This window comes from Chlamydotis macqueenii, chromosome 1, assembly GCF_036417535.1.
Source record: "Chlamydotis macqueenii isolate bChlMac1 chromosome 1, bChlMac1.mat, whole genome shotgun sequence".
Lineage (NCBI taxonomy): Eukaryota > Metazoa > Chordata > Aves > Otidiformes > Otididae > Chlamydotis > Chlamydotis macqueenii.
The window spans coordinates 71,581,449-71,593,967 of record NC_141556.1 but is presented as its reverse complement, the minus strand read 5'-3'; the positions used below and the strand labels follow the sequence as shown (position 1 = coordinate 71,593,967).

The window sequence follows — 12,519 nt, the reverse complement described above, 5'->3', positions numbered from 1 at the left end:
ATTTAAATACCAGCAGAACCTTTGAAGGATATTTTGGTGTTTAAATTATTTATATGATTAAAAAATGCTACTTCATTCTAGAACTTCTACAGTCTGTATTAAAAATTTACAAAGTTTTCTTTCTACATTAATAGTACGTTCTGAAAAGATTTTTTAAATGAAGTACATGTCAAGTGATTATCAGGGAAATCAAAATAGCTAGTTGTCTGACTGCACACACTGTCTGGGAACACTTTCAGTTTCAACTGCAACAGCACCAATCCCACCCCTACCTTGTGCCAAATATCCTAAACTAAAAAAAATAAAAAATAAAATAAAAAAAATAGTGCCATTATCCATCATAATTTTTCATTTATTGATCATTACTATTAATAATGATGGTGGACTTGTCACAGAAGTCATAAGTATTGGTATCTCCAAGGCTTTTTAACAGACAGCCTTGAACAGGTAAATTCAGAAAAATGTGAAAAAAAAAATATTTTTTTTTTTAAACTGAGAACCTCAGGATCTCTCTGAGTAAAACTGAATGCTTAAGGAAGTGTCAATTGAGTACAAAACTTAAGCAGGTATGTGTGTACTTAGTTTAGTATATGTGAGTAACTCCCAGTGGCTTAATATTCAGCATGGGCTGAGGGTGGATTGTGGTGAACCAGAAGAAGGGTAACAACTGTCCCCGTAATGCAAGTGCTGGCTTTGAAAATCAACATAATTATTGCCATGTAATCTTGCAATAGGGGGCAGTTATAAGTATCCCAATTTTAAACTTTCTTAAAAGAATAAAATCAGATGTTAGACAAAATAAGTAAACAAGGATTCAAAAAAAGAATAAAGGGTTCTCAGTTTTTGCTTTTTTTCCTATATATTTATGACTATAACTTATTACATTACAGCTCCATAATTTTTCAAGCTAATTATTAAAGAAAAGCAGTAACACTAGTTTTAACTGTTACAGGTTTGAAAAAGCTCCATACACTCTGATGTCTCTGAAAGAAAACATCTGCAGGGTGATCTGACCTATGCCATTCACTTGCAATCCTGCTCTTTAAGCAATTCACGTGAACTTTATTGAGTGTCCCTGCATAGACAAGATATTGTTAAAAAAATAAACTACAGAGAAATTTAGCTCTAGAGTAATGTAGATATTTGTTGCACAGCATGAATATTTGAAAAATGTCCTGTCTTCCCTTTATAAAAAGTTAATGATCTCAAGTAATTGCGTACTCAAGGTAAAAATCTTTAGCAAAAACAAATTTAACAGTGCTTCATTATAGGTCTGAGGAATACCTACAGAGTGTCAGTTGCAGAGGGTGGACTGTAATCCTCATTAATGTTGAGATTATAGCTTTCTTTGAATTTGAGGCCCTAAAATTTCAAGTGAATGTGAGTAACTACACTGATGGCTCTACTTCAGTTAAGAAATATATAGGCACGTTTGAGTTTAAAGACCTCCATTTTCCAAATTATTATGACTGCATCACATTTTGTACACTAAATAGTCCTCTTTGAGAAGCTGCTTACAAAGCAAAGTTCAGTGAGTATCTACAGAGTGTCAAACCCAGAGCTTTACTTTGTAGCTAGATACAGTTCAACAGCTTCTAAATTTGTATGCATTTTGCAAAAGAAGTGTCAAATATTTATACAAAAATGTAGAATATATTTATCTACATATATTTATTTACATATGTATTGATATACATTTATGTATTCGTGTACAAGTCTGTATGTATATGTGCATTTCTATATACCTCTATATGTACACACACTTGTATGTACGTGTCTATTTTCTGATTATTCAAAATAGATATACCCATGGATCAAGAAAATCCAGAAAAATTAAAATTTAGACTTGAATATAGGTGACTAATTTTTGAAAGAAAATAAGAATTTTATGTTTAAACACATATTTCAAAGATATCCATACTTCAGCATAATTAGTTGTAACTGTGGAAGAAATGCACTGGAATTCTCCATGCTACATCAGTATTCTTTGGTTCTACTAAAATTCTTTGTTTTCTTTCCAGTTCCAAACCCTAGAAAGTCAGTTAGCAAGAAAATCTGAAACTCAGACCAAATAGCTATTTGGTTTCTTCCAAGCTATCACCCAAATATACATTTGTCCTTAAGACATTAGTTAGCAGAGAAGATTTCCCAAGAGTTTTTTCCTTCAGGCATGTAACCGTCAATTGGCAGCCCACAATACTTTAAAATAAAGCTCTTAGGAGTTTTGCTGCCTAAACCTCATCCTACAGACTATTGCATACTTCAATATATATCCTAAATATGTAAACATTTGGCTTGTGGGTTTGCAAAATCAGGGACTATTTTTGCAGATACATGTAGTGTATTATACCTCTATTAATTCCAAATACCACACTGCCAACCCACAAGATCTTGCTTTTATTTACATGTCCCTTCACACTCAGAAACAGTCACCTTTGACATTTTAAATTTGTAGCACTTTATTTTCCTAATTTCAAGCCAAGTTTTATTAAGAGAATTTATATCTTTTCAGTCAGGTTAAACAGCCTTAATTAAAAATATTTCTTAATTGCATTTGAGACATATTAATAATTAGATACCTTTCACGCAGAAGTTAATGTTTTTCTGGCATAAAAAACTGATAATAAATACCTCATTTTGCAATAGATATTCCACTTGACCTCTATATTTCATAATAAGTGATACAAGGTTTTGTCTGGAAATTGGAAAAAAGAAAACAACATCAAGTTAATAACAATTGGTCAGAAAGAAGTAGTTTGGTTTTTTTTTCACATTCTGTAAATTTGGAATAGTTTAATTGACAGCGATTTTATGTTGGTATAAAATAAGGACAAGTGCTTATGTAGAAGTTATGCAATTGAGCCTGGATCTCCATGTTTTTTTGGCAGTCATTTGCCACAAAGCATAGATGTAAAAATCGTGGAGGATACACGTTTTCCAAATGAAAGAACTCCAGTAAGTGATTTGCTATTTCAGTGTCTATTCAACTCCTGTAATGGTTTAACTCCACCCAGCAACTAAGTACCACTCAGCTGCTCGCTCACCCTCCTCTCTCCCAGGTGGGATAAGGGAGAGAATCAGAAAGAAAGGAAAACTCATGGGTTGAGATAAAGACAGCTTACTAGGAAAGCAAAGAAAATAATAATAATAATAACAACAACAACAATACTACAATTATGATAGAATATACAAAACAAACAATGCATAGTTTCTCACTACTCAACAACCAATACAGCCCGTCCCAAGCAGCGATCACAGAACGGAACCGAGAGCAATCTCGGAATGATCCTGAGCAGAGAGAGTTGCCCACCAGCCACGCCCCCCTTATCTAGTGAGCATGATGTCTATGGCATGGAATACTTCCTTTGGCCAGTTTGGGTCAACTGTACTGGCTATACCCCTCCCACCTTCTTGCAACTGCACATTAGCAAAACCTGGGAAGCAAGAAAAAGTCCTTGATCTCTTAGTAACAACCAATAATATCAGTGTATTATCAACATTCTTCACATATCAAATCCAAAACACAGTAGCTAGTGGGAAGAAAACTAGCTCCATCCCAGACAGAACCAGAACAATTCCAAATACCATTTATTTTATTCCTTAAGGTTAAGCAAGTGCTTAAGTATTACCTTGAAGAAGGACGGACATAATTGCATGCTACAATGTCTTCTTTTGCAATCACTTCACATACTAAAGCCACAGAGAAACAGACAAAACATCTGCAAAAAACCTGAAAAACCTCTGTTTCAAAAATCCATACTAAGTCACAAGTATAAATCCGGATATTATAAAAAGGGCCACCATTGCCACATAATTTATTAAGCTTTATTTGCTTACTGTTCACAAGTTTACATGCTCAAACTGTTTCAGCAACTGCATTTTCCATAGTATTACTTAAGCTGTGAATTTGGTTTACTTCTATAGATAGACATACACCACTCCGTAGTCCCATGTCTTTGGCATGTTACAGAAATTACCATGAAGTTTGTACAGGCAGATTGCTGTGCCTTAGCAAAGCTTCACTAAATTAATTAGGATTATGAACAGGAGCATACACCTCTCTACGCTGAACTCCAGGAATGACGCTTCAGCAGTAAATCTCACCATTTTAGAACCACAGGCTCCAAGTGCTATTCTCAACAGAAAAACAGAATCAGAGTTTTGCTTTTAAGAAGCATTTGTGTGATTTTCTGTGTTTCAAGCACAGTGAAATTCTAGCTGTCATTTATTTGTCAGCTGGAACAAAATAAAAAGGGTGCCTATGAGACCATGGCTAAGGTTGTTACTTGTGGGAACAGAGTGCAGCACAGCTGTCTGATACTGAAGAATTTGAGCTATGTCCTTGAACACCACTTGCTCAATAACAAAAAACAGCAATTAGAACAAGATAAGTAAATACCAAAGGCAAAAATAGTAAAGACAACTACAAATCTATAACCAATCCAAATGAAGCTTAAGGCGCGTGAATAGTATATGGCTACCAATCAAATTAGATGATTAAGTGTGTGCACTTCGCGTGTAACTTAGATAGACTATAAAAGACTAATGCTGACTAACAATAAAGGTCTCCGGAACACCTTCCACGGAGTCCGTGTTTTTACTGCAACAATTACAGACAGGAATAAACCTTATTTTTCCTTTGACAGTCTCCTCCGTAGAGTCAAATCTTAAGAAAAACGTATGGAAACCTTAATTCCCACTTCCGCACCCTGCCTAGCCTACTGATTGCTAAAATGGACACATTATTGCCCTAATGGTCCTCAGTGGTAGCTGGGTTTGCATGTGCTTTCATGCAAAAGGGGAAATTTCCATTTATATTCTTTCTTCAGCATTTATTTGTTTTACTCTATCACTTTACCCTTGACTTTTTTTTTTTTCCTCCTCTTTTATTTCCCATCAAGGGAACTTTCCATCAAGGGTTCTCTCTTCAGAAAAGGAATTTCCTCTCCATTGGAGTCTGGTAGCTGAAAGTCACAAAAGTATTTTGATTGCTTCAGAGCAAACAGACTACTGTTTACAGAGAAATTGTGTGTGTACTCAGGTATCTTAGTTGGGCTAACTGAGCAACCAGAGATTAGAGTTGCAACTATGGTCCATAGCACAGGTTTCATGGTACGTGGTTAGACTTTCATTATATATATCATACAGCAAGAGAAGGAAGGAGTCATTGCACTGAAATCACCATACAGAATAGAGAAATGTCAGGTGGCCTTCCCTGTGCTAGTACCCGAGAGCTTTTCCCCCTAGATGCCTACTATTCACCTCCTCCTACAGATGGTTTTGCCTTCACAACTTTTTATTTCCAATCTGCACTAGCCTTATCTAGCCAGGCAGTTTGTGTGTTGAGGAGCTGTCTGGCAATTACTCCTGTAATCCCGTTAAATCATAGCTAATACAAGTTGTCGCTCTGCTTTGACCAAGTCTGCAGGCATAACATCTTTTTCACAGCATTAGCCAGCTCAAAAGTAGTTCTGGTCATAGGAGCTTGCCTTGTTGCCTTGATGCATACAGGTAAGTATGTTTATTAGCACGCTTGGCCTAAATGCAGGTTTCAGAATAATTTAATAAGTTACAATGCTAATTCAAAAAATGAACACATTTTTGATCAGTTTATTCTACTCTAGAGAATTTTCTGTATAAAGTAGCCATAATTTTATATAATTAACAGGAAACAAATCCAGCAACTTGTAGCAACGATCAAAATACCTCTACTAATGCTGTCCTGAATCTTTGACTGCCAGATAACTAATAATACCCACATGTTATCATACAGACACACTTCATACTTGTACATCTCTGATAGCTGTGTATAAACATGGCAATGCTAACCAACCCATGAACATTCAGTGTTTCTTTGACACTGAGGAAATCTTTGGAGCTTTTAGCAAGGCAATATGGTACAATAGTTTTGAAAAGAAAATAAAAAAGAAAAGTACAAACAACTTGAAAGAGTCAGTCTTAGATCCCAGCTGGTCTACATGGGAGGAAGATGACAAGTATATAGCATATACTTACAGCATTCACTTTTCAGTATCCTGGCAGCAGCACCTACTGTGGAGCAATGCTAGGTTTCCTTTCCAAAATGCTGTTTAACATCATGGTGCCTAACTGCATGGATCAGACTAGCCATTGTGTTATAGTTACAGGCACCTCAGTGTTAGAGATTATGAGCCAATGGATTGCAGTTCTTCTGTTGTACTCATTGATTTACACTGTGTTTGGTTTTCAAGCTAGGAAAATCAGTACGTGAAGGGGATCTAAGTAGATTGAGCATTTTAATCAATACGTTCTCTAAAACACAGATGTTTCTGTGCTACAGTCAGAAATGTAACTACATGCAGACAACCTTAAACATTATTTTATTTAGCTAGTCTAAATACTCACAGCTGTGAGGACACAGCAATATGGGAAAGTAATCTGCTGGTCTTCCTAGGTGACAGGTAGATTTGCACAGCCTGTGTTGAGCCCATTCTACTGCACTTCCATTCCACTGCATCCATCTACTCCATCTGTATTACAACCCTAGCTAGATTTAGAATTGAGAAATTATAACATGCTGCAAACATATATCCCAGTGCAGAATAAGCACAAAGATGTTGTTGCATGTTATGTTAGAAACAGCTGTGTCATGGTTTAACACCAGCCAGCAACTAAATACCACACAGCCACTTGCTCACCTTCCCCCCTCCCAGGTGGGATGACAGAGAGCATCAGAAAGAAAGGAAAACTCCTGAGTTGAGATAAAGACAGTTTTCTAGGACAGTAAAGGAAAAGATAATAATAATATTATTATTAATAAAAATATAATAGAATAGAAAATGAATTATGCCAAATTTCTCACTGCCCCACAACTGATGCAGCCCATCCCAAACAGCAATCACTGAATGGAATCAAAAATTATCTCAGAACGATCCCAAAGGTGAGAGAGTTGCCTGCTGGCCAACCCCCCTTATATACTGAGCATGATGTCTATGGTATGGAATACTTCTTTTGGCTAGTTTTGGGTCCACTGTGCTGGCTATATTCCTCCCAGCTTCTTGCACCTGCATGTTAGCAAAACCTGAGAAGGTGAAAAAAGTCCTTGATTTCTTAGCAACAACTAATAACGTCAGTGTATTATCAACATTCTTCACAAACCAAATCCCATACTAAATCCAAAACAGAGCAGCTACTGCAAAGAAAATTAGCTCCATCTTGGCTGAAAGCAAGACAAACTGTTATGACTATATATGATATTATTGGCTGGCCTACTCGCCAAAAAAAAAAAATACTAGATTGGTGCTGCTTAGAAGAATAAGGACTTTTCTTAACTGTATGGCTCACCTTATAATTTTGGTGGTACTTCAAATCTATTGTGCCAGTGCTTTCAGCTCAAACTAGTTGTCTCTAATGGGGAAAAAGAATACGTGAGCACTGCTAAAGAAGTTTGCTCCAGGGAGTGATTTTTCAATCCCTAAATTAAGGAGTGCATGAAGGTTTGTGTTCACAATACTTGGAGTAGCCACAGTTAGATAGAACCATTTGGGCACCCTGCACAGCACCAAGTAGGAGCCTACTCCAGGCCCCCTATGACTCTACAGTGCTACTAATACATGCAGGTTTTTTATTTATTAAAAAGTGGGAATTTCAGTTCAAAATGCCCAAAGTAACATGAGGCAGTCTGCCATGGTAGTACTTCCATACCACAACACGGAAGGTATGTAATGCACATCCTGGAGCAAGCTGTAAGCACAATGAAAGACTGCATATGTGCAAGGAGTGGTAGTGTTTCATGGACATGGCCTCCAGGGAGCAGTCCCTGGAATGAACTAGGAAGCAGACGAGGATCAGGTCAGAGAATACTTAAACTGGACACACATAAGTCCATGGGCCCTGATGGGATGCACCCACAAATGCTGAGAGAGCTGGCTCATGTTATTGTGAGGCCACTCGGTAACTTCTGAACAAACATGATGATTGGAAGAGGTGCCTGAAGATTAGAGGAAAGCAAGTGTCACTCTCATCTTCAAGAAGGGAAAGAAGGAGGACCCAGAGAACTAGAGGCTGATCAGTCTCACCTTGAACCCTAGGAGGGTGATGGAGCAATTAATCCTGAGACTCATTTCCAGGCACATGAACTACAGGAAGGTGTCAGAAAGTCATCAGAATGGATTAACCAAGGGCATGTTGTGCTTGACCAACCTGATAACCTTCCACAATGAAATCACAGGGTTTTGATACTATCACCAATAACAACTTCATAAAGAGGCTAATAAACTATGGGCTGAATGAGCAGACAATGAAGTCTGAACATTGGCTGAATGGCTGGCCCAGAGGATAGTGATCAGTGGCACTGTTCTGGTTTTGTTAGTGAGTGGGGGCCTAAGGTGGTAGCTTCTGTAGGAAACTGCTAGAAGTTGCTCCCCTTTGTTTAGTGGACTCGGTCGGGCCTAGGGCGGACCAGCTGCTGGCCAAGGCCGAGCCAATTGGTAGCAGAATGTCCCGTGATAACGCCTCTGCGATAACGTATTTAAGTAGGGGAAAAAAAAAAAAAAAAGGAGAAGATGTGAAGCAACTGAGTGGGGGGCAGAGAGGGGGAGGTGCGAGCCTCATGGGCCTTGCAGGCCTCACCCTCTGGTCTCCTGCCAGGCAGCCGACTGGGCCCAACTCGGCCCGGCCTGGCTGCAAGAAGTGGAGAGGAGATGAGAAGTGAATAAGATGTAAAAAGGATCCTGAGAGGCGTCTGCCAGCCTGTTGTGAGGAACGGCTGCAGACGCCAAGGTCAGTGAAGAAGGAGGGGGAGGAGTAACGCGGCTCCTGGCCAAGACTCCTCTGCAACTCGTGGTGAAGACCATGGTGGAGCAGGTTGTCCCCCTGCAGCCCATGGAGGTCCACGGAGGAGCAGAGATCCACCTGCAGCCCATGGAGGACCCCACGCCGGAGCAGGTGGAGGCCTGAAGGAGGCTCTGGCCTGTGGAGGGCCCGCTGGGACAGCTGTTCTAGAGGGACTGCACCCCGTGGAAGAGATGACCCACACCGGAGCAGTTTCATGAAGGACTGTGGCCCGTGGGAGGGACCCCACGATGGACCAGAGGAGGAATGCAAGGAGTTCTTCCCCCGACGATGATACAGCGGCGTAAAACAACGTGTGATGAACTGACCGTGACCCCCATTCCCTTTCCCCCCTGTGCCGCTCGGGAGGGGAAGGTAGTAGAGATAATGTTAAGCCCGGGAAGAGGGAGGGGTGGGGGGAGGTTATCTTGTTCCCTGTCTCATTCTCCTGCTAATTTTAGAAATAAATTAATAGTTTTCCCCAAGTCGAGTCTGTTTTGCACGTGATGGTAACTTTAAGGATTTCTCCCCATCCTTATCTCAAACCTCGAGCCGTTTTTCTTATATCATCTCCTCCTATTCTCTCGCAGGGTGGGGGGAGCAAGAGAGAGACTGCATAGTCTGGTCCCGATCGGGGCTGAACTACGACAGGCACAAAGTCTAGCTGGAGGCTGGTAACCAGTGGCATACCCCAGGAGTCAGTCTTGGGTCCAATATTGTTTAACATCTTCCTTAATGGTCTGGGTAATTAGGCAGAGCGTACCCTCAGCAAGTTTGCTGATGACACAGAACTGGGAAGAGTGGCAGATACACCAAAGGGTCATACTGGCATCCAGACGGACCTCAACAGGCTGGAGAAAAGGTCTAACAGGAACCTCATGAAGTTCACCAAAAAGAAGTGTAAAGTTCTGCACCTGGAGAGGAATAACCCCATGCACCAGTACATGCTTGTGGAACACTGGAACAGGTTGCCCAGAGAGGTCGTGGAAGCCCCATCCCTGGAAACGTTCAAGGCTAGGTTGGATGAGCCTCTGAGCAACCTGATCTAGTTGGGGATGTCCCTGCTCCTTGCAGAGGGGTTGGACTAGATGACCTTTGAAGGTCCCTTCCAACCCTAACCATTCTATAATTCTCTGATTCTATGCTGTGGCCTGACTGTCTGGAAAGCAGCCTTGTAGACAAGAACCTGGCAGTCCTCATAGACAGGAAGGTGATCATGAACCACCAATGTGCCCTTGGAGCAAAAAAAGGTGAAAGGTGGCTAATAGGCACAAAGAGAAACACAGGAGGTCCTGAGGGTGACTAAGGTCTTATACAAATACCTACTCTTGCTTGTTTTGAATCTGCTACTTTCCCTCATGCTCCCTTTATCTTGCATTGGAAGATACAGTACATGATCTTTTTCTGCTGAGATTCTCTGTGCTCCTCAATTTCACAGACTTGTCATCTATAAAATACCCATCTTCTATTATCTCTTCCTCAGGATGAAGAATATTGTTATCTAATTTTTTTTCTCATATGGAAGGCATTTCATTCCTCTGAACATCCTTGCTGCCCTTTTCTTCACTTTTTCAAGTTCTATTAGATCATATTTGAAATTGGAGTAGAAGAACTACTGACCATATTCAAGATAAATGAACACCCTAAACTGATACCGTGGCATAATATTGTTTTTTGGTTTTTCATTTCTTTAATAATAATTCCCAGCATTTGCTTTATCTTTTTTTTTTGCAGCTGCTGTGCACCAGGCTGACATTCAGAACTATTTATTATATCCCCAAGAACTCACTCCTTGTGGTAAAAGTCAACTCAGAGCCTATGATTTCATATGTGAATTTAAGACTGCTTGCTCCCATCTATATTTATCTTCTCAAAATTTCATCTGCCACTTTATCACACACTCCACTCAGCATTGTAAAATCCTTCTGCAAATCATCACAGGAAGCTTCTGTACACATAATGGACAGCAAACTTTTGTCCCTTAGCTATTACCCCTTTTCTTCTCAGATAAGTTAGAAATGCAATTGAGAGTGCAGGGCCTGAGCACAGATCTTTCTGGGTCATCACTGCTGGAAAATGTTTTCTCCTGCTCATCAACAATCCATGGAAAAAGCAGCAAATAGTGATCAAATACAGTTCAAACTTCTACTTTTTCAATATTTACTGAACTTGTAGTTGAAGAAAGACAGTATTTATTGCTTCTATTATCAGTTATTCATTGCCCTACAGTATCAGAGGAAATTTTGCAGCTCAACATCTTTTATCATATATCCCCTCTGAAAGCTCTCTTTGTAATGGAAAAGGTCACATTTTACATCACAAGAAATAAAACAGTCAATAAATAGCATGTGTATTGACTGTATGATTGGTTTGATCTCTTTATAGCAAGGACTAGAACAGAAATTCGGGCCACACTTCTAGGAAACCAGATGAGTCCTCAGTAAGCACCAGATATTCACCTTGAACAAGTCACTACCTCTCTGTTTTCCTCCATCTGCTAAATGACAGGTGTGGCATCTACTGTTCTTAGGAAAGTACTTTATAACACATTGATGAAAAACATCACAAAAAGTGTTAAGAGATGCTTTATCTAAGTGCGTGAAATGGAACATAATGAAAGATGAATGAGGAACCTATCTCATTTAGTGCTTGTCCATGATAGGTTAGCTTTAGTCAGATGCGCTTTGAGTGCCAAGTTAAAAACTTCTCAGAGCTAGCATCCATTAAAAGAATAAAATAAAACAAAACATCACCCAACTGTTAAAATATAGGCATAATGAAGAGCAAATCTATTATTTTTACAGTATTTACTCCTAAAAATTATCTAAGAGCAACGCACATGTGAAAATCATGACTCCTTCAACCCTGGGAATCTTAGGGAAACATGAAAGCTATAATGAAACCTTCAATGACATGAAAAGGAGAGAATGGGGAAGAATTAGAAAGATGTTAGTTAATTTCTGCTAAGCAATCAATAAGGTCTGAAAATAAGAGTCTAAAACATTGAACCAGTTTTCTTTATTTTTGGTATCATTCCTGTCCCCAGTAGGTCTCAGAATTGTCTTTTAGGGCCAGGAGGCTCACTACAAATATGAACAACTACAAACAGAAGTACTGTTAAATATCAGTGTTCTTACCGAATCAGGCTCCAGGCACAAATGTCTTCTAATACCTGATTCACACTGAACCGTCTTTGGTCATCCTCATGCTGCGGAAAAGAAGCATATAGTGAGATATAGCATTCTGATAGGAAGAATGTATGTTGGAGAGATTTGCTTGGTATTTTCCAAAGTTAACATGTTCTTTTAGGAACTCCGCTGTCAGAGTGTTCACGATGTTTCAGTCTGTATTTTTATTTGATGAATCTCTCTCATGTTACACTGGGTTGTATTATTTAGGAGGGCAAACCAGATTGTCACAGTAGTTCCTTCTAGCTACATATATATTAAGATTATAGCCAGGCCTCAGTAAACCTTGCCTCTGCTTTCTTGTTACAGACAAGCAGAAGGCACCCTTTTGGAACAGCAACATACAGTAGTCATGAAGCAGAAATCAGTTTGCACCCACAAACTCTCTGCTGCTTCCTTTTCTGAGAGAACAGAATGGAGAATATCTGTACTATCCTTTGCAACCCCTCTGAAGGCACTTCTCTCAGTGAAGAGCCACAGAGATGATCAAGGCACTAAGGCATTTTTTTGTATGAGGAGA

The 12,519-nt window shown here is 39.4% G+C and overlaps 1 protein-coding gene across 1 annotated transcript in view; it reads right to left on the bottom strand.

Annotated features, from left to right (window-relative positions):
- Positions 1-12,519, bottom strand: part of PIK3C2G (phosphatidylinositol-4-phosphate 3-kinase catalytic subunit type 2 gamma) — a 209,460-nt gene that overhangs the window by 170,327 nt on the left and 26,614 nt on the right. Inside the window, exons 6-7 of the mRNA XM_086771817.1 lie at positions 11,949-12,019; positions 2,632-2,695 (exon numbers count right to left, since the gene is read on the bottom strand). Coding sequence (XP_086627943.1) covers positions 2,632-2,695; positions 11,949-12,019 — 135 coding nt within the window. The remainder of the gene's footprint in view (positions 1-2,631; positions 2,696-11,948; positions 12,020-12,519) is intronic.